Source organism: Kryptolebias marmoratus, linkage group LG5 (assembly GCF_001649575.2).
Source record: "Kryptolebias marmoratus isolate JLee-2015 linkage group LG5, ASM164957v2, whole genome shotgun sequence".
Lineage (NCBI taxonomy): Eukaryota > Metazoa > Chordata > Actinopteri > Cyprinodontiformes > Rivulidae > Kryptolebias > Kryptolebias marmoratus.
The window spans coordinates 9,528,322-9,554,505 of record NC_051434.1 but is presented as its reverse complement, the minus strand read 5'-3'; the positions used below and the strand labels follow the sequence as shown (position 1 = coordinate 9,554,505).

Here is a 26,184-nt window from a genome sequence, read left to right as displayed (position 1 = left end):
CCCCCCCCGAGGTGTTTCTAAGAGGTTTTAGCGCAGTCATGGTTTCCATGTGGCAGTCTCGTTTCTAATCCGCCGCCCTGATAGATAAGACATTAATCTGCCTCACACCGTGCTTTATCTGTCTGTCACTTCGTCCTTGTGCCGGAGTGGCCACTCTTCGCTCCGATTATTACTTCATTAAACAAGACTCGACACCCAGCAGCTAATCCGGCTGCATCATGCGGCCTCTCAGCAGATACTGGATTTATGTCCTCTGCTGGTATCGTAAAGGAAAACCCAAATGAGAAAGAAGTGTAGCCTTTTTACTCGGCCTGTGAAGCTGCTAGGAGTTCTGACTAAACAGGCAAATGCACAAAATATAAGCTCATTAAGAAAACAACTTCTTAATTTACTGACATATGTGCTGCAAATCCGCACGATAAATGAGAATCAACACCTGTGCTTTATTCTGTTTATAACTCGCAGTTAATAAGAATATGTTACATATTCTGGTATTATAATAAAGAGTCAAAAAGTCACGACACACTAAAAGAAATGACATTAAACATTAAAACACAGACCAGATATGTGCTAGTTTGTTGTTGTTGGGTTAAAAACTAACTTTGAATGAGATATATATATACATTTAAAATAGATTTTATAAACGTGCTCATGTCCTCACCACACTGCTGTACTATCAACTTTAAGAAAAACAAAAAAAACCCTTATCTGTGTTTTATATTTACGGTGCATTTCTTTTTTTGTGTGTGTGTGTGTGCTGCAGGGGGGTCAGCCTTGTTGTTGAGTTGAAGGAATTGTGTGGATTTACAGTGTGTGTGTGTGTGTTATCAGACTGATGACTCTGTGTCGGTCATTTGCTTGTGTTTTCCATATTTGCGCGTGTTCTCGTTAGCTGCAGGGCGTTGATCTCGCTCCGCCTGAAGGCAGCTGAAGGACTGAAGACTCACTTTTAATGAATTTACATGTGATGAACACGGGGACAAACCAAATCCAATACATTTTAAACTAAATTTGACCTAAAGGCAGGAGTAAAACTCCATCCTTTTTAAATTCTTAATTGCCTGATTTTCTTTACAAGCTTTTGCCAAAAAAAAGAAAACGGAGTGAGGCTGAAAGTCAAAGTGAAAACCAGAGTGCCTGCTGTTTGAATTTTAATCAGAGGAGCGTGAAAGGACCGGTTGTCCTTGAATGTCTCAAATATCTGTGGCAGATAAACGGGACTGGAAAACATGGAAACCTGGTTTTATCACTGCGTTAACTTTGTGCACAGATAAATAGAGCGCACCGAGTCGAAAAGGCTTTTTACTGCCTCGAACATCAAGCGCCCAGCTGCTTATCTTTTGTGCTTTTCTATAAATGCCATTAAAATGCACAAGGGCCGCCCCCTCCTCCAGATCTCTTTCCGTCCTCCCTCCTTCTGGAAGCGTTACGTAACCTGTCTGCTTGTCCGCTCCATTCCCAATCCCGTGTGTGATGTGTTCGCAGGGCCTCTCTGGCTGCCTCACAATCCCGTCCCCTCCAAACATGTCCCCTCGCTCGGCGAATTAGCAGCCGGGCCGGTTTTGTAAGATCGTTTACAGAAAAAGACCTCCGACAGACTGAGCACAAGCTGGCCTGGGTGGGAACGCTCCCTGGAGCTGCTTGTGCCTCAGAAGAAAGAAAGCACAAGTTTCAGTCCCACTAAAAAAAAAAAAAAACTCACAAGCTGTAATTTTGCTCTAAAATCTTGGAATGTCGTAGTAATTTTAGACTTTCAGAAGAGAATAAATCCTTAATATGATACTTTGTTAAGGATGTAGATTTTTCTGCTGCTTTCGACACATATTATTGCAAATCAAGGTGTATATTTTTTCAAGTTTTTAATTTTTTAATTAAGAATAACGGGTTTAAAAGCTGCATATTAAACTAGGATAACAGGTGCTGCCTTCAGGTTTGTGTGGAAATATAAGAAAATAAAACCCCAAATTTAGAAGGTGTTGCTTCTTAAAGGCTGAGATAAAGAAAAGGTCTTAATATTTCTAGGAATTGTTTTTCCGTGTCCCAAAGCTTTGATAATTAACGAAGGCTGCGTGTCAGATCTAAGGTGGCAGCAGGTGATTACAGTGTTTTCTAAAAACACAGGAAGTTGATACAATAATCTGGTCCTTCCCCTTCAGGAGTTTTCTGTTCAAGATGTGCTGCAGCACTTTGTCTTCACTTTGTTTATTTTCCAGGAAGAAGGCTCAGATGTTGTTGTTTTTTTGCATCCAAACCCTCTTATATCCTCCATTAAGTTCTCATGTCCTGTTTGTACTGTTTGTAAATTATTTCATTACTTAATTTTGGCAAGTTTTATTACGTTCTTAGGGAACCAGGGTCATTGGATACAAAGTTGAGGCTTTAGATTGTGGCTGACTTGGTTTTAATCTTCACTCAAACTACAATAAATGATTGTTTTTGGGGTTGACGTAATTCCAACTCATCTGAGATTTTGTAAAGATTGCAAATATTCTTTGTTCCCGACTGAATCTGCCGATCAGTTCCAGAAATTCTCCCAGTGGAGTTCAGAATATCTCATTCTAGCTCCACCTTTTGCCTGATTGCTCCACTCCCGTCGACTCGTCCTCACAGCTCGTAGTCGCCGTTTCTTCTCAGAAGAACTTCACCTTTTCGTTTTCTGCCCGGTATCTCTGACCCCATCGTTGCCCCTCTGACTCTGTTTACGTCCGGGGATTATTTTACCGACTCGATATCCGTCGGTCACTGAGACTCTCTGAGGTGAACTCGTCAGTGTTTGAATGTAAACAAACGGCTGATAATCGTTGGCAACAAAACAGTTATATGGTAGACTTTTGGTAGTAGTTATTTTTTTTTATCACAGATGATACATATACAAACAAATCTAATCAAAAACACTGAAAAATCGTGTATTTTGACAGCTATTATAACTTTATGCCATGCTGGTAAGTTTCCCAAGATCACAAAAAACACAAATAGTTTAATTTCTTTATTGACCGAAAGATGCTGACACGAGAGCGAACATGGAGGCTCTTTCTGAGCTCTGACCGTCTTTGTTGCTTTGCAGGTTCTGCTGCCACCATACGAGGAAGCTATTGCCATCCCACCGAAGGAGCCCCCTCCTCAGTACATGGAGGCGTGAGAGACGCCCGTAACGATGGATTATTTACCCCCCCAGCGCGGGCTGCGGCGTGTTGACGAAACAATCTTTTAGACGCTGGTTTCAGCTTGGATTCCTGCCAACTTTCTATTAGAATAAGCTGACCCTGAAGCAGCAGCTCCAGTCCTGGTTGTTGTGGCGTATCGTCCCTCGTCTCCTCTGTCCTCTTCCAAGGACGACGATGTCCCCCCCCACCCCCCGTCACCATCAGCCCTCCCTCCGGGGTGCTGCTGTTCGCCCTGAACGCTCTGACCCAATCCAATGTGAACTTCTTCTCTTTTTTTGTTAGTTTTTAATTAAAAATGCAGCTGTTAACCCTCCCTCCCATCTCTCTAATACTGTGAATTCCCCTGGTGGTCTTTCATCCAGGCACAAACTACCTAAAGGTGACTAAAAACAAGGGAGAAAGCAACAAATGTTATCAAGTACAACAGCACTTTTTAAAATAAATCGTCTAATTTCCCTCACTGAATGTAACGTCGGGGTATTTTTCTATGAACTTTTGTAAGAAACTAAGGAGAAAACCACGAGAAGTGAAAAGCTGTGTCCGTCGTGAAAGGATATCAACTTGTGTCACTGAAAATATTGTAGGGAAAAAAAAAAACAATTTGAAAATGATCTTTTGTATGTTTTAATGTCAGTGAAGCCCTCGTTGATCCACCCTGCCTTCCTGTAATACGTTTTTTTTCTAAAACTCTGAAGATCACGCCGTTGTCCAGCGAAAGCCCTTCAAACCGAGCTGTCCCCAGCAGAAGTGTGTGGAAATGTGGCGAAAACGTCCCGGCTTCCTGCTGACCTGCAGCTGCATCGACTGTCTTTGTGTGTCCGGCGGTCTCAGAACGTTGTGATGTCATGTTTGCGGTGCAGCTGACGCATCTGGACCGAGGGCGTTTTTTCCTCTAAAGACTGCGTGACATGCCGCTGTAACAGCATCTCTGGATGGTTTTTTTGTTTGTTTGCATCTGACCTACAAGTCGAGTCCTTTCTCTTTTTTGATATTTCTGTTGCAAACTCGTGTTGAGATGTTTCCAGTTTGTTAAACATTGATTTAGTTGCACAGAATCCATAGTGAAAATGTTTAACCTTCCTTTGGACTGTTGGGACAGATACTTATTCTAGTAACTCTGGCAGCAGTAAGTCACTTTTACGCAGACTATGCAAGCAGCTCATTTATCCCAGATAAACCAGGAAGTAGTTTTTATTCCGTTTGTGTTCGTTTTGTCCCCTCATGCCTGTTTTCTGGATGATACAAGCCGGTTGAACACCAGAAATCAGCGTCTGCTGTGTGTGAAAGCTGCGGAGCTGAAGGATCTCTGTGTGACTGATTCTGGATTCTGAAGGTTTGCTCGGAAGGTGCTGTACCGGTTCTGATGCTGATGTGTCGTGTCGATGCTGTTCTCTCTCCTGTTGTTGGATCTGCTGTAGCTCATTTGCTCAGTTATGAATAATAACAATAAAAAGCCTAATCAACAACCACAGGCTCTTCTTTGTTGTAAATTCATTAAAATGTAAAATAAATTTGTTTTGGATTACTCTGGTGTCCTCCCACAGACCAGAAACATGCATGTTAGGTTAATTGGTAACTAAATTGTCTCTAGGTGTGAGGGAGAGTGAATGGTTGTCTCGTTTGTCTCTATGTGTCCCTGTGATGGACTGGAGACCTGTCCAGGGTGTCCCCTGCCTCGCTCAGTGACTGATGGAGATAAGACACCAGCTCCCCTTGACCAGGTAAAGAAAATGGATGGATGACTTTGTTTTTTTGCATTTCTGTGTCAAAGGCACAGAAAACTTTGGCAATATTCTGAAGTTATCCCATCGGAGCCAAGCGAAGCAGCTCAAACGACAGAGCCTTCCTTGTTTTTCAGTGGAGGAGGTAACCTGGGAAACGCCACTAAACAGAAACTAAATGCATCGCAGGCAGAATCTGAGCACAGGAGGCTCATTTATAGTCGAGGAATGTCTGATTCAGCTGTATTAGCAGCATTCGGTCTTTTTTTTTTCATCTGACACAAAAGCAACTCTCTCTGTCTGCTGCCCTCTGCCTTTAATTTCCCCTCCGTCAAAGTCGACGTTGATGAAAACTTTGGCAGGGAAACATGATGTTTCTGCATCTGATAGCAGATGAACGCCGTCACCTACTTTCTGCCAGTGGGACACAGAGGGGCGGGGGGAAAGTGGGTCACAATGACATCAACTTTACAGAATCATACTGAAGACAGAAACTGGCAGGATGAAAATGTTTGACTCTAAAACATGACATTAATACAAAATAACACTGTACAAAACATTTCTCTTTCACATCCAGCTTCATCAGTTCAAGCTTTACCTCCGTTCATGGATCATTTCGCTCACATTCATGGTTTCCAGCCTTGTTACCTCTTTAGCCTCTTTAGAGTTCGTCCTCAATTCATGCGAGGACTTTGCTCCACGTGAATCAGTTTTAATACAGATTTAACTCCATTTAATTGGGAATCCATTAAAATGGCTCAGGGATGCAACGAGTGGAAGAACTGAGCCAAACTGCTCTGTGGACGGCGGGAGTTAAAGCTCCATTTGTTTTTTTGTAAACCTTAAGGAGACAGAGTGGGAAATAGTGCTCTTTTTTTGAGCAAGCTGTGGTTTTAATGCTTTATTAATCAGACTACTATAATTCAATGTGAAAGTTGAGCACAATTTGTTCAAAATGCAAAGAACTATCCTTTAACTATTTTATTCTTTTTTTTTTTTATCTGTTTTTGTATGTGTTGTGTTTTTGTGGACTACGAGTCTGTTGAATAAAGTAAAGTAAAGTAACTAGACATCAATCTGCTTCATGTCCACCAGAAGCTATGAGGATTTCAGTCCAGTCCTTCAGCTCCACCAGCTGGCTGATCTGATGTAGACGACTGGTGGTCAAATAATTTAGAGCCACAAAAATAAACCTATTTATCCCACGCTACAAACGTCTGTACAGCTCTGCCGGTCTTCACTGACTTCTCACAGACATCAAATGTCCACTGGTGGTAAATAAACAGGATAATAATCTGAAAACCGATGCAGGAGAAAGAATCGACTCCGTCAAAGATAAAGCTGTAAATCTTTAATGCCTCCAGCAGAGTCCATTACTTGATTACAACCACAAAGTAAAAGCAGTCACCAACTTAAGTTTATCTTAGTGATGGTTTATACTAAAAATGATGAACCCAGCTGTCACACAAGTTAGGAAAAGAAAAAAAGATTAGTCAAGAGTTTTGTCTTTAAGGCAGTTTTGTGGAGATGTTTAAAAGCCATCAGCTTGAAAATATTTCCAGGGTAATTTCAGAGGAGAGACTCTGAAGTTCTCTTTGGGAAATCTGCAGACTTTATACATATTATTCTAATATTTACTCTGGGTACTTGGTTTCCTCCCACAGACCAAAACCAGGCATGTTGGGTTCATTGGCAACTCTAAAACTGTCCTTAGGTGAGAGTGTGAATGGTTGTTTGTCTGTATGTGTCCCTGCAATGGACCTCTGTCCTGTCCAGGGTGTCCCCCTGTCTCTCACACAGTGACTGCTGGAGATAGACACCAGCTCCCCATGACCCGGAAAGGAGAAGCAGGTAAAGAAAATGAATAGATGGGTTATTCAGCTATAAAAATAACAACATAACAGCACTGTTGGTCTGTTTTTTTATTTATAACAATGTTGAACAGTTTTACTGGGCCTGCTGCTGCTGATCTGGCATGCTCCTGATGATGTCAGAATCGCCTGAGGAGAAAAAGAGGATATAAAAAAGTGTCACCTTTTATATTGTTTAAAAACAAAAAAGTTAAAATTTTAGAACTTCGTCACAAACAAACAATGCTTAAAGTTGTAAATGTTAAAGTGGAGCTCATATGAACGGTATTAAACGCAGATCAACAAAAGCCCTCCGGCCGGCTTTACTCTGGTGTCCCGATCTGAACCAACGGGCAGAGGAAACCATGAAAAATAAAACTTCAAAGCTGTCGCAGTTCTAACCAACGTCAGCCCGTGAGCTCGTCATGTAAATTCAGACACGGGTCAGGTAACGCTCCGCGTTCAGACACGGACCAGCTCGCCAGTTTCATGAATTTGTCAACAAAAACTGCAGCAAGAACCCAGACCAATCAGGCGCAAAAAGCAATATCACAAAATGACACAAACAGCACCTCAACGCGCATCGCAACTTATAGTTTAATGACGTTTCATAACTCATTTACTTTACAAGATTCAAAATCCATATTCAAGAATAAATGATAATGATGTGGTCATGAGCTCAAGAATGGGTCATAGATATCCCTGCAGTAATATATTTGAAATTCGCCGCACGGAACTAGCTTCTGTTCATTTGCATGGTACAGCATAGAGAACACTGATACTCACCGGGGTCAATGATGGCCAGTGTGCACACCCTGTAGTACTTGCCGCAGGCTGTGCCCAGCTCGATGTTGTTTCCACTGTAGTGGTGAACACCGGTCTTGGCCAGCATGGCGTAGTACTCGATCTCAGACTTCCTGCAGCGGGAGCAAGATGAAAGCAGAGCGTGAGTCAAAGCAGCCAGCGCTCGATGCAAATGCAGAAAATTTGAGAGGACAGAGGGAACATTCAAACACGCTTAAAGCAATGTGTTAACAAGTCACACCAAAAACGATGTCAGTGCGGCTGATAGTTTGTGTTAAGAACTGCAACATTTATCCTCAATCTTTTTTTCTTTAAATGGATTAGAACTTTGAGCATATCTTTTCTTGCAGACATTTTGGAGAGTAATGGTAGCTATCAGCTAATGGTACTTCAAAAGTTTAAACAAATGAGAAAATTGCAATAAGGGATAGTTTGTGTTTTCTGAAGTGGAGTCCTGGTGAGCAGCGTCTTATCAATAGTAGACAGTAAAGCTGGATTTATACGCCGCAAGAAGTGAAGAAATCTGCTCTTTGACACCATGGTGAGATCAAAATATATAATTTTGTCCTCCTAGAAGCTTTTTAGGTCTGGGCAGAACCTTTTTCTCCTGGGGGTGGAACAGAAATGAGAAGTGAAGAAATACTTCCTTTTTAACGACCAAATGAAGGGAATAAAAGGAAAAGAAGGGTAGTGGCCTCAAGGAGGTCAGAGGTCACAAAGGTGCAGGACTTCAAGTACTTAGGGTCGACTGTCCAGGAGGACGGAGAAAGTGGTAAAGAGGTGAAGATGAGAGTCCAGGCAGGATGGAGAAAAGTTTCAGGAGTGATTTGTGACAAGGGTGGCAGCAAACGTCAAAGGAAAGGTTTACAGACAGCGAGAGCAGCTGTGTTGGACGGTTTGGAGACAAAAAGACCGGAGACAGAACTGGAAGTGGCAGAGCTGAAGATGTTGAGGTTCTCCTTGGGAGGGACGAGGACAGACGGGATTAGAAATGAGGTCATCAGCGGTACAGCACAGGTAGATAAAGTTAGAGAGGCCAGACTGAGATGGTTTGGACATGTGCAGAGAAGGGACATAAGGATGTTAGAGACGCAGCTGACAGGAAAGAGACAAAGAGGAGACGTATGGATGGAGTTAGAGAGGACATGGATGGAGGCAGTTGGAGTGAGGACAGAGGACACAGAAGACAGACAGATGGAGTAGGATGACCCCTGAAAAGGAGAACAGCCTAAAGAAAGGATGGATACAGAGGATTTCCAAGGTTTAGTTCAGGTAAATCCAGAATCAAGAAATAAAAGGAATACCGAATCGTGTAACTCTACCAAGAGCAGGCCGTCCTCACAAACTAGTGACCGTGAAGGAGATTAGTGATGGAGACCACCATGACACCTGTCAGCACTCTGAAGCTGTTCCAAGTTTCAGCAGGTGAGACAGGAGAGACTGAGATACAACAACTGATGCCCTCACTGGTCTAAGATTTATGGGAGAGTGGCAAAGCTCTTTAATATTATGATTTAATGCATTTATTTTGAGTTTTCTTCAAGCTTTACTAAAGGTATTTGCACAGCTTTCATTGCACTTTTATCAACTGAGGTTTAAAAGTGAGTTATCCAAAGTTAAATTTAGACTGCCAGTTAAATACTAGCATCACAAAGCTTATTCTGAAACACAAAAGAAAAACGTATCTAAACTTATTATTGTAATTACCAAAGAAAAGTTGGCCAGAATACTTTAATATCAGCACAGGACTCAAAGGATTAAACACCTTTAACATCATATTAGGAAGTGACTTCTTACATGAAGGAAATAGTAATTGAAATGCTCTCTTCTGCAGGTGTGTTGACATACCTGAGGGCAGGGCAGTTGTTGGCTAGGATAACCAGCTTGGCTTTTCCCTGACGGATCATCTTCTGGGACTGCTTGTAGCCCAGAACATACTTCCCACTCTTCATCACCAGCTGGAGACGCGAGTTTATGGACTCCATGGACTTTTTCTAAACGAACAAAAAACATAATAATTCACAACCCAAGTCAGGTAACCAACAACAGGAAACTCGTATCAAACAAACCCGAAGATCACAACAAATAACAATAAAATAGTGAGGAATGGCTTATGTCGGCTACATTTTCTTTTTAGATTTAGCAAGCTAGCATTAGCTTTTCAGCCGGTTTATAGTTCTTAGGCAACAGACGTTAGCATGACTTCAAGAAAAGACATGGACAGCAATAAACAACACATCACGGGTGTTGTGATAACTAAAGCAGACAGGAACAATTTAACACGTCTTCAATTTTATTTAATAGACTGCAACGTTTCAGCTACGGTGCTAGCTAGCTAGCAGGCCCTGATAGAAACAGATCTCCACGTGAAGCTGTAGCTCGGCCCAAACGGCAGCGCGTGCGCTAACGCCACTCACCGTCTTCTTAGCGGCCACCATGTTTGCGTTTTAGTCCGAACAGGCCAACCTAGAGACATAAAAAGAGGCATGTCGGGGCTGTGGTTAGGCTCTGAAATATGACAAATGTACGTCAAAGTACAAACTTTAAGTGACAAAACTCAGAGCTCGTACTTACTGTGAATTAACGCCAATATGGCCTCGGAGAGAAAGGAAGTCCCAGCGTGCTTTGCGCCGGTATGTCGCTGAACTTGCGCAAAACTGATGCGCAGAACGAAAAACACGCTCTAAAAATGGGACTTGGATTAAACCTCTACAGGGCCTAAATGTGTTTAATGTTAGTACAACCAGTCTTTTTCATAAAATGACATGTTATAAAGTGTTAAAAACTTTTTATATTAGGCTACAGGAGCGCAGAAAGATGTATTAAACATTTGCAATCGCTTGTATTTGATTCAGATCATGACACTGTTCAAAAAATAGCTTCTTACTACTAATATAATATTACTAAGCATTTCATGACAGAGATTTAATTCAAGATGGCCGCCACAGCCACATCTCGGAGTATGTGTTGAGGATGACTTTCATCTACTACCAGACTGAATTTTACCTCAATATGACTGAGTTATAGCAATTTTTGTACTGGCTAGTTGGAGTAAATTGGAGTGAGTCCACAATTTATGCAGTTGTTTATGCAAAACACCCGTTGTTTTCTAAAAGTTTCATTAAAATTCATACAGTGGTTTATGAGATACACTAGATTGCCAAAAATATGTTCTGCTCATTACTTGTCAACCTGCCTCAGCACTCACACCTGTCTCTTGTTGCCAATCAGTCACCTGTTTCCTCTTCCTCATTATCCTCAGCCTTTAAAACCTGTTCATCTCCGCTCACCACTCACTGGTTCATTGTCACTTCCTTGTGTTTGTTGCAATGCTGGATTTTGTTGCTGCCATGTCAGTCTTTTGTTTTTGTAAATAAATTAGATTTCTTTTGGAGCTCTTTTAGTGTCTGCACTTTGGGTCCAACCACCTAATCCGACAAACTTTGAGGAAAGCCTTCCCAGAAGAGTTGAAGCTGTTACAGCTGCATATTAACCTCTATGAATCAAGAATGGGATTGCATTCAAGTTCATATGCATGTGAAGAGAATACTTTTGGCAATACAGTGTATTTTGCTAACAATGTTCAGACAAACAAACATGCATGGGCAAAAACAACACTGCTGCACCTTTATCAAGTTTTTAGGATGAGAGGAACCCAGAAACACAGACAGGCATGAAGAGATTGAGCAAAAAAATAAAGTCCTTATTAGGGGAAACAAAATGTCTGGAGAGCAATAAGGAGCATGCACAAGGAAAATCAAGCTTGTGCACAGAAGCAACAATAAACCAGTGGAGATGAGCTGCAGTGGAACAGAGTATGTAGGTTGGGGCTGATGAGGAAGTTGGAGACAGGCTGATATGGAAAAATACTGACTGAGAGAGAAGGTGGCAAATAAAACCTGGAGGCACAGGGAGCAGAACCAACCAACCAAACATCCCAACAAAAACACAAGAATGAAAACAGATCACCCAAAACTACAGAAGCACGTGATTTATTTAAAATTATTTATTCAGAACAGGGACAATATACAATATACATTAACCACAAGAGGAGAGATGCACTGTATCAGGTTATAGAACAGATCTACAAGAAACACACCAAACCCATGAAGCAAACAGAACCACAGATCTCATAAAGCAGACAGAACGGATCCCACAAAAGATAAACTCAGGTGCTGACACGCCTTCGCGTTCGGTATAATAGAAATACTTTTTTAAAAAAAGTATATGTACATAATTCACAGTGTGTTCTCTTCTCTGTTTCGCGTTTTTAGTTCAGTTTGACTGAAGAACAGCCCTATTTTAGGAGCTTTGATAGCAGTTCGTTGTAGCTGGTTCGTTTTTTTCATGCTTCAGCAGGTGCCACCAACTGAATAATGCACCCCCCCCCCACCCCCCTCCCGTAACAACCTCATGGAAACTGTTACAAAACATAAAAACAAGAAACATTTTACCTGCTCTGTCTGACTACGTGGACCCTTCCATCTAATATATCGCGAGAAAATCGATTGGAGAGAAGGAAGTATGCGTAATTACGCACGGCACTGGAGGAATTTCTCCGACAGCTTCTCTGTCTCTCTCTCTCTCTCACACACCCACTCTCTCTCTCTCTCTCACACACCCACTCTCTCTCTCTCTCTCACACACCCACTCTCTCTCTCTCTCACACACCCACTCTCTCTCTCTCTCTCACACACCCACTCTCTCTCTCTCTCTCACACACACACACACACCCACTCTCTCTCTCTCTCTCACACACACACACACACACCCACTCTCTCTCTCTCTCTCTCTCTCTCTCTCTCTCTCTCTCTCTCTCTCTCTCTCTCCCTCTCTCAGCCACAGGGACGGCACGCCTGCGCAGCTCCAGCCTCCAGCCTGCGCTCATCGGTGCACCCCAGCAGTCCTCTGAGCGCACAGGGCAGGATGGGATGCTCCACCAGCTCTCAGACTTCAGCTGTAGACACGACTCGTCCCAGCACCAAGCCCGAGGAGAGCAACGGAGCCAGCACCACAGGTGAGCCAACAGGCTGTAAAAGGCTTGGAAATCTTAGAAAACCCGACTTATACGTGCAGTTTTCTTATTTACGTGGCCAAACGCAGACTTCCACGTGAATAAGTTGTTTTAATCAACACTGACATGATGGTATGTTGTCACGACTTGATGAAAAGTCCTCCAAATTATTTTCTGTTCTTACATTTGTATAAAAATCTTAATTTTGGTGACGAATAAACTTTTTCCCTCCACTGAAATGAAATCAACAGACTTCTTTTGGTCACTTCAGTCCAATAAGAGCTATAAATAGCTTTGAGCATGCTGGTGGAAATGTTAGAAGATCTCTGCTGACTCCATATAGAGTTGCGTCATCTAATTCTGCTGTGAATAGAGTTCAGATAAGGATTTTACAGCCTGAATTCAAATCACCCCCCGGCATTTGTTTCCTTTGTACTGTCTTTACTTTTAATGAGCCACATTCCCACAATGACAGGATGAGAAAGTTTATTGTCATTATTTAACAGTGGTTTCTGGCTCTGTAAGTCCCCAAGAAGGCCACGGAGAGCAGATTTGGTGACAGGCTATGGTTTCAATAGGAAATGGAGAGGCAGCTTTGGGCACCTCTTTGTTGTGATGGCTCAGAGAAGGCCCCGCTGTGGTGCAAATTACTGCACTTCTTAATGTTAAAACAGTAAAAACAATATCAGCTGATATCAATATATATACAGTATAGCACAAGACTGCACATAACGTTATTTTCATGGTTTGACCGAAAACATTGCTACAACTCGGTCATTTTTTCAGCATAAGATGAAAGGTGGTGGGCGATATGCATTCCTTCAACTAATGCTAAACCTTTAGGATTTTCTTTTATTTTTCTTAGTGTGAACAAAACAAAAAACTGTTAGATCTCAGTGAGTGTGAGTTTGCAGTTCAGTGAGCTCTCTGCTCAAACAACAAAAGGTGAAAGATTCACCAGGTGGGACCACCTCTGAGCAGAAAGCATGCAGACGTCACCCAGAGAAGGACACGAAGAGGCCGGCAAACTGCCTCCAACCTCCAGGAAATTCAAAACAAATTTTGCTCATGAAAGTTTTTTTTTTTGTTTTGTTTTTTGACTGATTATGACGACTCTTCAGATTTGAGTTTATCAGCCAAATGACACTGAGAAGAACTCCCGCCTTCCTGTTATCTTCGTCTCAGGGGTCAGATGGAAATTTATCAGGATGTTTTCTTATTTTTGCATGCGTCTTATTTACTTTCCCGGATCTGTCATCTCACGCCCAAGTCAGAAGGATGACACTTATTAACCCAAAGTTCACCAACTTTGGGACAAACGAGATCAGCATGCAAAATGTTACACTTAATGCCTTTTAACGTGTGAACGCTGATTCAGCATTTAAACAACAGTGTTTTCCTGAATTTTTTAATTTTCTGCATGTTTTTGCAGTCTAACTGTTTCTGTACACTTTGTGCTATTTTAGCTTCTCTTATATCAAAATATTAAGCTTATTAAAGACATAGATGCTATGACATTAGTGACTTTTTACTTTTACTGAATACTGAACTATTTATGAAAGTTTCCTATAGAAATACAAGGACATATTTTCAGTACCTGCAAAATGTCTTTTTTAATCTCATTCAGCATACAGGCTTTACCTTAAGCGTCTTTTGCTACTTTTAGTTTTGATTTCACCGTTCTGCTGCTTTTAGCTTTCAGCCAGCCTTTTGATAACTTTAGCTGACCAGCTACCTTTAGCTTTTAGATAGTTTGTTGATACTTTTGGCTTTAAGGTAGCTGTTTAACTACTTTTAGCTTCTAACCTTTTGATACTTTTAGCTAGTTGACTGCTACTCTTAGATATCTTTTTGCTACTTTATCTTTTAGCCAGCCTTTTGATACTCTGAACTATCGTTCTGCTACGTTTAGCCAAGATTTTGCTACTTTTAGCTTCTAGCTGGCATTTTTCTACATTTAGCTTTCAGCTAATATTCTGTTTCTTGTAACTTTAACAATCAGTTAAAGTCAGCCGTCATTCAGCGTTCACACTGTGTTTTTACAGAAAATGATATTGATATGTTTTTGTTTTTTCCAGTAACTCTTATTATAATGAGCTTATAATATTAGGGCTTTAAAGTTAAGATTTATGTAACTCATGCAAATGACTGCAATGTAAAACCTCCACCCCCCCTAAAAAAAACGATCTACAAGGAAGTGATAGAGCAGCTCTGCAGCTAGCTGCTCATAGAGCTGTGAAATGTGCTTCCTGGGGTGTTAATGTTTATCAAAACCACTCCTCTTAAACATTAACATATTATGATTTTATTTACTGTTCACGAGCAGAAGTTTCTTTATTCCAATTATTTACTTTCTGCTCAAAGTGGCAGCTGCAGAACATATATAGAGGTCGAATTAAACAAGTATAGTTTTAAAATCGAGTTCTGATCTCACTTCTGCATTTTGGAAATGACTTATTGAGACTGAGGTTTGCTTCTTTAACCTCAGAAGCATAAGATCCTTCATGCAGGCACCTCAAACATCAAGTGTGCTCAAACAGGCAGTGTTTGGTTCTGACACCTACCATTCAGCACCTGTGTGTGTTTGTGGAGGCACGCAGTCACCAAGGAGCCACGGGGCCTCAAACGTCTGCCCCTCATCTGTGTTGCCATGATTTCAGGCAACACAGATGCCTGACGTGTGACTGAAAATGAGTCAAAAAGCAGCTATTATTCAAAGGAAAACTTTGAAAGATCTTCAGAAAGCCTTAATAAAATTATCCTAGCATGTCTGGCCCGTAACACTGTTTTAATATCGTGATGTGTTGATACACATGTTCCCAACAGGGGCGGCCAATGAGAATGGAAACATAGCTGAGGACAGTGAAACCATTCCCGACCAGACGCCTGCTGAAGGTGGCGACGCTGCGCCTGACGGTGAGCCTGCCGCCGCCACTGCCTCATCCGGAGACGGCACCCCTGCAAGCCCAGCGGGCGGGGAGGAGCCCCAGCCTGCAGCAGACGGCACACCTGCGGAAACACCAGCGGAGGCACCAGCAGCAGAGACTCCCGAAACGCCGGCGAGCTCCCCGGAGGCTGCGGCGCCGGAGCAAGGTGTGTCAGAGTCCTGAAACAACACATGTTTGCATGGGAATTAACAGAGCTCCATTCACAAACTACAGTCTAAAAGATTGAACTGCAAATACGTGAGATTCACACAGCTTTAAATCTTCTATAGACCTTCATCCAGCTAGCCCTACTTTATCTCCCAAAACTGAGCGAACTATCAGCTGAACCTTTGTTTTGAAAACTAGTACTCGTGCTTTCTTATCGAGGCAAATTTCACTCGATATTCAAATCTCCTCCGATAGAGTGACCGATGACAGCCTTGAGACGAGCAGGCAGCCTTCAAAGAGCTCTAGGGCAGATAAGGATGTCGAGGATTGCAGTCAAATTTGTGTTTGATCAGCATTCTTGTTTGATTTGCACGCTCAGACCAAAAGCTTGCAGATTTGCTCCTTGACGCACAGAGTTTGTGTCCCACTGAGAGGAAGACAGAGTGTGCAGATTTGTGGTAACCCGAGTGGTTCGACGCCGCCGTGCCCAGGTACAGATTGTCCCTTTCACCTTTCCCCAGACCATCCCTGTTCCCTGATGCAATGCCTGTAACCAGGTGGTATCTAACAACACTTGGACACGACTCAGGCTTGATTAAACACAACGTGTTGGCTGCAGGAATGCATCTCCAGGTCTCCCCTCTTATTATTTAGTTCAGATTAAAGAACTGTTGGGCTTTTGTTCAGTTTATTAGATCGTGGCGCTCGTTTTCATTGTTTTACAAAGTCTTAATTTGGTGCTTTTTTTTTTTGGACAGAGACGTTTCCTCAGAGGTTAATTGAAACATGTTAAAGGTCAGATCTTTATAAGAGGGGTTCTGTGGAGAGGTTATAAACAATTCATATCTTACCTGTAGAAGATCTCTCTTTGAACAGATCCAGAAATAATAGCCAATAGGGTGTGATCTATTTGGTTGAGTAAGTCAAAATAATTTAAAACTTTATTCCAAAGAACAGACTCCTTGTTGATGTTGAAGAAAATCTGAAATCTTTCCTAGTGCTAAATCACACGATTAAGCCCGGTTATATATTTTGAGCACAACATAATCTGCATTTTAAGGTCTCTGGAGATCCCTTCAGGTCTGCGTTGTGTTAAGCAGACCGGCCTTTAAATGCCTGTCTCTACGTGGATGTGGTTTGATAGCGGGACAGAGTCCAGTGTTGAACTCACTGTTATCGGTTCAGTGCTCCGTGATGCAAATGACAAGCAGTCAAAAGCTTCATGAGGTCATCTCTTTAATTTTTCTCTTCGGCCAATGCAAATGGTTTGCCAAAGTCTGGAACCGCAACAGAACAGGGAGACACTGTGCAAGATTTAAAACAAAAAAAAAAGGTTTTGTCTGTCTAACGTAGCGATCAACCTCCCTGGAAAGGAGGATGTGTCTTCAGTGCAGACTTTCTATTGGTGCAGGCGACCAAGATAATTATTATAATAGCCCTGATCTCTAATTGAGCCTGCAGACAAGACGACAGGGGAAAGAAACCAACCACAGATCAGAGACTTGTTCACATGAAGTCACTGCAGTCACGCGATGGAGATGCAAAGGTTACATCGCAGACCGTAGATGTCTAGATCTCAGATCAGAACCTGGAGGTTGAAGCCGGAACGAGACCAACCTTTTCTGTCAGATGGTCCAAATACAAGTTTTAAGTCCCTCCCAATTTATGTAAACATTGGTAAAATAAATGAATGTACACACCTTTTGTTTTCTTCATTTTGTGGCAGCTTACCGTGTTTTTCCTCCTCATTGAGATCCCCTGGGTTTCGTCTCTCACTGTCTCCCTGCGTCAGCAGCCATTTTCCCCCCTCAGTTAACCCTCCACACCTGCTCCTCGTGTTCATTGGTCTCAGCTCCCCTCCAGGCCGTCATCCTGCCCTGCGTGCTCCTTGTTATTCAGCTCTACGTGTTTTTTGTTCAGGTGCCCTGTCAGCATTTTATTTTTTGTAAATCCTTAAAAGCAAAATTAAACATTAAAAACCTAACATTCCTTGAGGGAATGCATATCCCTCTTCTACCAGTTTCAAATGAAGGTCAAATCTTGAGAAAGAAAATGTCCCATGCAGCTGGACGCAGTTATAGCCATTTTGGTGATTAGCTGTGCAGCCATCTTGAATTCAGCTGATTCCACTAGTTATTCTGTCGTATATGTCCATCTAATTATTACTTTGAGCGTTGTATTAAAGCTGTCCTCTGGTTCATGAGGTATAGTTTGCTAACATGACACACTCAGTCACATTATCGCCCATCTTTCAGCAACAGGTGAATAAAAATGAGAGGTGAATCAAGACTTTTTGCACGATGCACAAAACTTGTTGGTGGTTCATTTTTTTTACCAGTTAGGGAGACAAATTAAAGACAGTCTGAAAGAGAGAAGGGATTTTAAATTCAGTGTTTATAGTGTGTATAAAGTCACAATTTGAAGCTAAACATTGATATTCTAGTGTAAACTTCCCGCCCCAGAGTTTTCACCCGTTGTAACCGAATCCCCATCCTGTCTCTCACTTGATCTTGACCCCCTTTGGTGTCCAACTTGACTCATCCTCGGCGCAAGCTTGACCACCGTCCTGTTCGGCCGTCCTGCGCTTTGTTGTCGCCGCGATCTCATTAGGCTGCAATCCGAGTCCACGGGGGAACCAGAGCGTCACGTATAGGGCTTCCACGCTGAACCCTCACTTCACATCCAGTGGAGAGAGGAGATCGAGTGTCGCTCAAGCGGAGCAGCTCCGCCGTCTCCGAGTCGCCGGGAGGTCGATTATTTTAAAGGCGTGCTTGAGAACCGACCTGCCTCAGCCCTTCAGAAAGAAACGGAAAGTGCCACGCCCATCTTCACCTGTTGCTTGTTGTAATCACTCACCTGTGCCCACTTCCCCTAATTACCCTCAGCTTTAAAACCTGGTCACTTTCTCCACTTCATTGCCTCTAGCCTCCCATTGTTCTCGTTCCTTGTCTTGTCTTTTTTTTTTTTTATTGCTTTGGAGTTTTGTTATGTTTAGTTTTGCCGCATCGCCAGGTTTTTATTTATTTATTTTAATAAATTAATTTCTTTGAAGATGAGTCTGCACTCTGGGTTCACCTCTCTCTCTGCCCAACCTGACAAACTGATTCCCTTTAAATAAAACTTGTTGCTTTTTGTTCTCCTGTCTAGAAAGCACAGCGGCTGACTCGGAGTCCAAGACAGAGGAGGCGCCAGGTAAGCCTTTACGCCTCACCGACAACAAAATAAACTTTATCCCGCCCATTTGTTTAATTTTCTAATTTCCTCTCTGTTTCTTCCAGCTCCCAGCGAGTGAACCGTGACACACTCCACCACCCAGATCTGTTGGAAGAGTCTGTGCGAATGAGTGAATGTGTGTGTGAGCGTGTGTGTGTGTGCGAGAGAGAGATATTGCCTCGTTGCCAAGATGCCGACCCTCTGATGACCACTTTCAAGTCGGGGGGTCCTTCATCACCACCGTGCCTTTTACCCTCCTCCCTCCCCACTCTCGGTCACGTTTGGCTGCAGCTTCTACTGTACATACAGTAAAATGGAGGGGCAGTCATTTGGAGAAAAAGAACAACAACTCAAAGTAACAGTTAAAATCTGTATTTATTATTAAACGTGTAGAAAAGATGTCATAGCTCCACACACGACTTTAACTAAGAATTTTATTTTTCTATTACAAAACTATAGTCCAGTGAAATCCAAAGATCGTTCAGACATTTTAATTCTTCTGTTTGGGTAAATAACTGTGGTTTAATCTGTGTTTATATTGAAGCTACTGAAGGTGATTTAAAGCGATAGTTGAGCTCTTTTGAAGTGGGATTCAGTGGAAAGGTCACGAACAATTAATATCCTACCTGCTGTAGATGGCTCTTTGATTGATCTGTTTGAAAAGAAAAAAGAATTATGAGAGTTTAATTCTGACCAGGTTAACAAACATAAACTCTCAGCTTCTGTGCATCAATTAAAATATCTCACAAATGCTGTGTAAAAAGCCCTAAAGTTGAAATAATTCATACGTTTTCCCATCAGACTGACAGCTGTGAGGTTTTACAAACATTATTATTATCATTCTGTCCTTTAAGTCGGTCCTGCAGAGTCTGTTGAAAATATTTTTGGCCCCTAAGCAGAATTTAGTCGACTCTTGTGTTACCATACTCCTGTTGGAAGGGCCCCTGGGCCACAAAGGAAGTGCTACAGCCAGCTGCTGCTACCTCTAGTAGTGCTCAAACCTGCTGCCTAATCTGGTCGGGATTAAACCTAAGGTGAGATTGTTCAAGGAGCCACCTATAACAGAATCTTTGCACAGAACCTCGCTTCAAATGATCTGAACTGCCCCCTTAATCACGAAGATTCTCGTGTGTCATGAAGACGAAACCTCGAAATGTGTAGTAAGCTGTAAACTGTCAGAGAAAAAAAATAAAGACAGCCTTAAAACATGCTTTCTTTGAATGAACACAATATGACTGTTTAGTGTAAATAATTACTTTATTAGTTTTATAAATCAGTTTGTAAAAAAAAAAAAAGAAAAAGTTATCAAATCAGAAAATCTGGGAAATCTTAAAGTGACACAATCATAGTTTTTATTAGACCGAGCTTATCGTAGTTTTAATGACTATTTATAATCACGGGTCATAAGTGCTGCTCTAAACGTTTCAAGTCATGAATCCTGTCCAGCCGGACAGAAACAGGACGTCTCCAGAGGACAGACGAGGAAGAGGACGCTCACTGGTTTGAGGCTACAGCTTGTTCGGGATGAAGTCGGCTAGTCAGGAGTCGGAGAGAGGGCCGAGCACAGCGACCGCCTCGATTTCCACCAGCCCGCCCTGAGGGCAAAAGACGAAGAACAGAGAACCGGAGGATCATCCAATAATTATTTATAAAAACGGAACCCAAGTTTTCTAACGGGGTACGCCTCCAGAAATAGTCCTTGGTCTTATAACTTTTAGAATTTGCTTGCCTACTGCCGTAGGGCAGGGAAATCCCTTTGTATAACGTTCGGCATCATTTTGAAACTTCCCACTTTTTAAATGTAGGGCTGGGATTCCCGACGAGATCCCTCCAGGCACTCTTGTAAATAAAACTAGACGAATTTCATCACCGATTTGAAGCCAGCACAGTCCAGTTATAAACATTTATTTCTTAGTTAAGCAACTTCCTTATTTTAACATGGGTCAACAGACTCGTTTAGTACTGCTGGTTCTCAGTTTAACTGAGCTGGTTGAGTCGAGTTAACTTTAAATTACTTGATAAATGAACCCATTTGTGTGTTTTTTATTTTTGTCAGGTTTAATCACATCAGACTTGTTTCGGTTTGATGTCTTCAACAAGACTGGCACAAATAAAACATACAAAAAAAAGATTATTTTTATGTCACTGAAGTGTTTAAGTTGTGCAGAATGAATCTAAACTCATTTAAACATACTGAATTTTAAAAAAAGGGTCAAATTAATTCTTAATTCAACCAGTTTCTTCTTTAATGAATCAGATAGAGTGTGAGTTGATTCAACAACTTGTTTTTTTGAGTGTAGCTCAACTAACACCAATAACTTTGACTGTAACCTAAATCTAAACGTACTTTTATTAACATTTAGGCTGCTGGTATCTGTTTGTAAATTAGGCCGACAACGAGACGGAGGGATTCAAGTCGCTAAAATTAAAGAATCTGTTTTATTCACGCTGACAAAACAGCTTCAGGTAGTTTAGGGAAAAGGGAACAGCAGTAATGAGTGAGTTAGCGCCGAGCTGTAATTTATTTTCCCACCACACCATGTATAACGAAGTACACAGTATTTATAAAGTGCACCACAGAGAGTTGGGGTGTTTTTTTGTTCATACTCACTCTGGGGAGAGCAGCGACCTGGTAGGCAGCCCTGGCAGGACAGTTGCTGCTGAAAACTGAAGGAAAAAGGTTTCGTTACAAAACAAGCCAACAAAAAAAACAATACATTCATTTTACAGGCTAGAAGAGAAGGAGACAGAACCCAGATTTGTTCCTTGAGGACGGTTCGTGTCTCGTTTTCGAAGCTCTCGGGTCAGTGATGTGAGATACAGGAGCCTTTTTAGATAAAATCACACAGACACCAAACTAGCAGCGTCTTTCCTTTCCTCTCACTAGATTCAGGGAAAGTTTCCTGGTTTTTAGGCTCCAGCAGCATCAGGAGGGAGACTGTCGGCCGAGTTGTCGCCCTCTCGGCGCCGGCAGAGGTTGGGTTACATCCGTGTGCCTGTGCAGCGGTGTCCACTTACAACACACTGGACACTGCGGCTTCCATTACACCTGGCTGCTGTGATCCGGGAGGAAAAGCCCAAAGTCTGCCCTCAGCCAGCAGAGGACGAGCTGAACGATGTCTGCGTGTGTGCGCCGAGTGATTGCAGTTTCCTGACAGATGTTTAAAGAATATGAGCCACTGGGAAGAGTCACACACTTTCAGGTTGACCATATTTGGTGTCCCATTGAGAGATGTAGCATAACAGGTACGCTAAAGAGACATGACATATAATTACTCATTAACATGAGCTTAATCTTCCATCTACAGATGTGGATAAATCTGTTGGTGCCCTTTCACAATAATGATAAAATCACAACTGATACAAGTGATGTAGTCCCACCAGTCCCAGAAACTTTGTGGCTGAGTGGTGTCCAGTCCTGGTCCTGCAGGTTTCAGATGTTTCTCTGCTCTTCAGCAGGTCTTCAGGTTCTGCAGAAGCCTGTTATTCACTCAGTCATTCAGATCAGGTGAGTCAGAGCAGAGAAACACCTAAAACCTGCAGGATAGCCCCCACCTGAGGTTGCATTTCCTCTTTCAACCCCGTCCTGGAAGGCTGGCTACAGCCCCATGAACCTTATTATCACCAGCTGTGGTCAGAGACACATGGAGCTGCGTGGAGACGCTCCTGTAGCCTTTTCCTTTAACACAGATATCTATAATTTTCCTCCTGAGCTCCTCAGACGGCTGTGACCTTTCCTTTCTCTGCTATACATTCAAAGTGGTGAACACAACGACACCAAACTACCAGTGGATGTTTGATCCCTTTAAACAGGCTGATTAAAAAAAAAAAAACACCTATATAATGCAAAGATTAATCGTCTCTTTAAGGGTACCAACAAACCTGTCTGTACTATTTTAGCATATCTTTGTAAAATAACATTTATTATCAGATTTTCTACCACATACTAAAGGAATGCAGATTACATTAGACAGTTGGTTTTAATTTAATCACTTTTCACCAATAAATGAAGCGATGTTTCAAAGAGCTGTTTAAGTTCCAACAAGTTTAAGAGCTAAACGCTCAGTGCTCCACAAGTTTTCATTTCATATCTCTGATCATATTCGTGCTAAAAGTTGTTTTGACTGATGCTTTGAAAAATATTTTTGTTTTATTTCATTTCAGCACATAACACAGGCAGACAGTAACTCAAGGACGTCCTGAGACCGACATGATGGCTGTTCCCACAGTGAGTCATCTGCCTTCATCTCCTCCTCCTCCTCCTCCTCCTCCTCCTCCTCCTCCTCCTCNGTCAGCACAGTGGATCATCTGCCTATTTCTAACATCTTCTGTCACACAACCCTCTCCAGACCCTCCTTCACTACATCCCTCCTCCTCCTCCTCCCTGGCAGCTCCAGATTTTGTCAACTGTCCCTCCTCTGAACGAGTCCAAACTCTCTAACTTTGTCTCCAAACTGCCCAGCCTGAGCCGTCCCTCCGATCGACCCGTTTCTAGCTCCCTTCCCGTTCGGAGCGACATTATTTTGCTCAGTCACCTCGAAAGCGTCGCTCAGAAAACGACAAACTAACAAACAAATCGTAACTACTTTTTGTTTTTTAAATCCAAATAGCAGCAGTAAAATTTATGGAAATAAAGTAAAAAACTGCTGGTTGTTTATGTTTGACACAGGCTCAACGTCGCCACCATGTGGTCTTTTATATGTAAAACCATGACTCTTTAAAAGCCAGAAAACAGACAAAAATATAAAACGAAGCAAAAACACACTTGAGATATTAATAAGACAACATTTATAACACTTGTGTTTGTTTGTTTTTTGCAGGAATATGCTCAATTTTAGTTTTGATTGTTTGAAAATGGTTTTAAAAATCAGAAAAAGAACAAAAAAACTGAAAGAGTTGTGTCATGTTGCAAAAACAACCAGCATCTGGTGAAATGAGTCACTATTTAAATACTAAAAAGTCTGACATTATTGCATTTAACATGACTAAATATGGGGTTTAAATAGTTTTGATATTGCTGTTTTGTGTTTTATTGACATTTTGACTACTTAACATTTTTAAAGTAAAATAACTATAAATAAAAGAAAATGAGGTCCAATATAAATTATTAGTTTCAAAGTTATAATTTATAACTTTTACTGGCTTTTTGGAAGTAAAAACTGGTAAGAAGGAGTTATTATACATTTTTTTATATTTGTTAAAAAAAATTAAAAATCAAACAATTCCTCTAAACTTACTTTTTTTCAGCCCTTTTTATGACACTTAAATCTGAGGTCAGTTGTAGTTTTAGGTGAAAAATAAAGTCTTTAAATTGTACTTTTAAGCACTGATGTTTCATTAAAAATGACTAAAACGTGTCATAAATTTGCAGCAACACTTTTCTTTCAAATGGACCTGAGCAGTAAAGACTCACACGTCTTGTAGACCTCGTTGACGCTGTTGAAGTCGTTAATGTCTTTAAGCAGCACGGTGGTCTTCACCACTGCAAAATGAAAGAGAGGTTTTGGAGTTACAGTTTTAAAAACCTTTGACAGGTGTGACTGAAAGTGGTGAAATCTCACCATTGCTGTAGTTACAGCCAGCAGCTTTAAGGATTTCCCCCATGTTGACCAGAGCCTGAAGAAAAACAACAAAAAGAGAAGGTGGATCGATGTTTTGTGCCTCACAGCGGCGTGCCGTGTTTTTACCAAACGACTGTGAGGTTTTAAAGGGGTTCGGTTCCTCTGAGCTTCACCTGTCTGGCCTGAGCATCCACTCCTCCCTCCACCAGCTGACCTGAGGCCACGTCCATCCCCAGCTGACCAGAGATGTACATGGTCCTGTCCACCACCACCGCCTGGCTGAAGGAGACACAAATGAGAATATCTGCAAACCACTTTAGAACATCACAGATCGAGCCACGTTTCAGCTTTGACACTTTTCTTATCCTCCGCTGCCAGAGGTGAGGGCGATGATGTTTTTGCCCGTGTTTGTCTGTAGCTTTAGTAAAACATCTCATGAGCCAGTCACTCGATGTACACCTAGAACTGATTAACTTCACTCAAAATGGCCGCCACAGACGAGCGACCGCAGCAAACACAGAAATGGCTACAGCTCAGCCAGTGTTACAGATACTGAGCTAAAACTTAGCGTGGTAGTGGCTGAGCATCGTCACCAACACGTACTCTGAGCTCCAAGTGATCCTGCAAGATCTGCTTTAAAAGCTTAACCATTACAGACAACTCTGCCTGCCTGTTAGCAAAATATCTCATGAACCGCTCGATGGATTTTAATTAAACTTTCAGAAAGTAATTATTTGGCATGCATCTAAAACCTATTAACTTTTGGAGTCAACTCAATTCAACATAGATACCTCTGCAAGCGCAAAAATGGCTACAACTCAGCTACAACTCAGCCAGTTTTACAGGTATTGAGCTAAAACCTGGCATGGTGGTAGTTTAGGATTGTCCCCAACACATACTCTGAGCGACACCTGACTCTGACTCTGTCCTCTCTCAGATTATTTTAGATTAACACTTTGGCATATACTCCGTCATATACAAAATGCCTTCCAGGTAATAATGCTGACTACCTGCAGCTGATGATGATATTTTATAATCTGAATTGACAGAACATAATTAAAAAAAAATTCCCTTCAATCCAGATTAGCTCCGCCCACCGAGAGCTGATTGGTCGGAGCAGGAACACCCCTCGGTTTCTAATTATTAAACTATAAAAAAATTGTTTTTAATCGCTTACGTGTGTTGTTTAAATCAACTCGCGTTTTCAAAATTGCTTTTAAATTAAACTGAAGTTTAGACAGACCCTTACCTGTAAATGCCCTGCCTCACGGGAGCTTTCGGTGTGTAAATGATTCGGCGATTAACTGATGCCATTTTTTTTGTTTGGTTTTTTTTACCTCTCTGTTGCTGATATATAATTTTTTCGCAGCGTCTCTTCTGCTCCTCAAAGTAAAAGTTCAACTTCGGTGCGGTTTTAATTGTACAAGGTGAGTTCACTGACCAAGACCCGCCCCTGACAAACATCGGGCTGTCCTCTTTTTTTTTTTTTTGATTCATTTAAACGCACCTGGTCCTTGAACGCAGCACCGTTATAAACAAAGAAGAAGGGAAAAAAACGGTTTTAACGTTTTTTTACCTGTACGGGCCGATGGCAGCCGGAGCGGATGGGGTGTTAACGATCTTCTTTTTAAGCACAGACATGTTCAATTTAGTTTATTTTTATATCTTCTAACTTCTAAAGGAGCAGTGGTTGAAAAGAAAAAAAAAATGGCTGCGCAACGGTTGTCTTTTTTTATTGGACGCGCGCGAGGCCGAATGATTA

At 41.8% G+C, this 26,184-nt stretch overlaps 4 protein-coding genes across 6 annotated transcripts in view; 2 read left to right on the top strand and 2 right to left on the bottom strand.

Annotated features, from left to right (window-relative positions):
• The window catches only part of laptm4b (lysosomal protein transmembrane 4 beta), an 11,897-nt gene extending 7,267 nt beyond the window's left edge, over positions 1-4,630 (top strand). Inside the window, exon 7 of the mRNA XM_017424240.3 lies at positions 3,065-4,630. Within this exon, the coding sequence (XP_017279729.1) occupies positions 3,065-3,139 (75 nt within the window). The 3' untranslated portion in view covers positions 3,140-4,630. The remainder of the gene's footprint in view (positions 1-3,064) is intronic.
• Positions 4,631-6,790: 2,160 nt separating this feature from the next.
• Positions 6,791-10,208, bottom strand: rpl30 (ribosomal protein L30). 2 transcript variants are annotated; one of them, XM_017420835.3, is made up of 5 exons: positions 10,114-10,208; positions 9,957-10,005; positions 9,388-9,533; positions 7,522-7,652; positions 6,791-6,885 (listed from the first exon to the last, which is right to left on the bottom strand). In XM_017420835.3, exons 2-5 carry the CDS (start codon positions 9,975-9,977, stop codon positions 6,833-6,835), a joined length of 351 nt encoding a protein of 116 aa, XP_017276324.1. In that variant the 5' UTR covers positions 9,978-10,005; positions 10,114-10,208; the 3' UTR covers positions 6,791-6,832. The 2 variants fall into 2 exon arrangements, with proteins under 2 accessions (XP_017276324.1, XP_024862498.1); XM_025006730.2 differs by having other exon boundaries at positions 9,957-10,013; positions 10,114-10,170.
• Positions 10,209-12,395: 2,187 nt separating this feature from the next.
• On the top strand, positions 12,396-20,085 carry si:dkey-284p5.3 (uncharacterized protein LOC557830 homolog). The gene is made up of 4 exons (XM_017420210.3): positions 12,396-12,556; positions 15,380-15,646; positions 18,796-18,840; positions 18,927-20,085. The coding sequence occupies exons 1-4, from the start codon at positions 12,466-12,468 to the stop codon at positions 18,938-18,940; spliced, it is 417 nt and encodes a 138-aa protein (XP_017275699.1). The 5' UTR covers positions 12,396-12,465; the 3' UTR covers positions 18,941-20,085.
• Positions 20,086-20,190: 105 nt separating this feature from the next.
• Positions 20,191-26,156, bottom strand: rida (reactive intermediate imine deaminase A homolog). Of its 2 annotated transcripts, none has more exons than XM_017420221.3 (6): positions 25,999-26,156; positions 24,596-24,701; positions 24,423-24,477; positions 24,275-24,343; positions 21,473-21,528; positions 20,191-20,456 (listed from the first exon to the last, which is right to left on the bottom strand). In XM_017420221.3, exons 1-6 carry the CDS (start codon positions 26,061-26,063, stop codon positions 20,400-20,402), a joined length of 408 nt encoding a protein of 135 aa, XP_017275710.1. In that variant the 5' UTR covers positions 26,064-26,156; the 3' UTR covers positions 20,191-20,399. The 2 variants fall into 2 exon arrangements, with proteins under 2 accessions (XP_017275710.1, XP_017275719.1); XM_017420230.3 differs by lacking the exon at positions 25,999-26,156 and adding an exon at positions 25,672-25,860.
• Between the last annotated feature and the right edge of the window lie 28 nt (positions 26,157-26,184).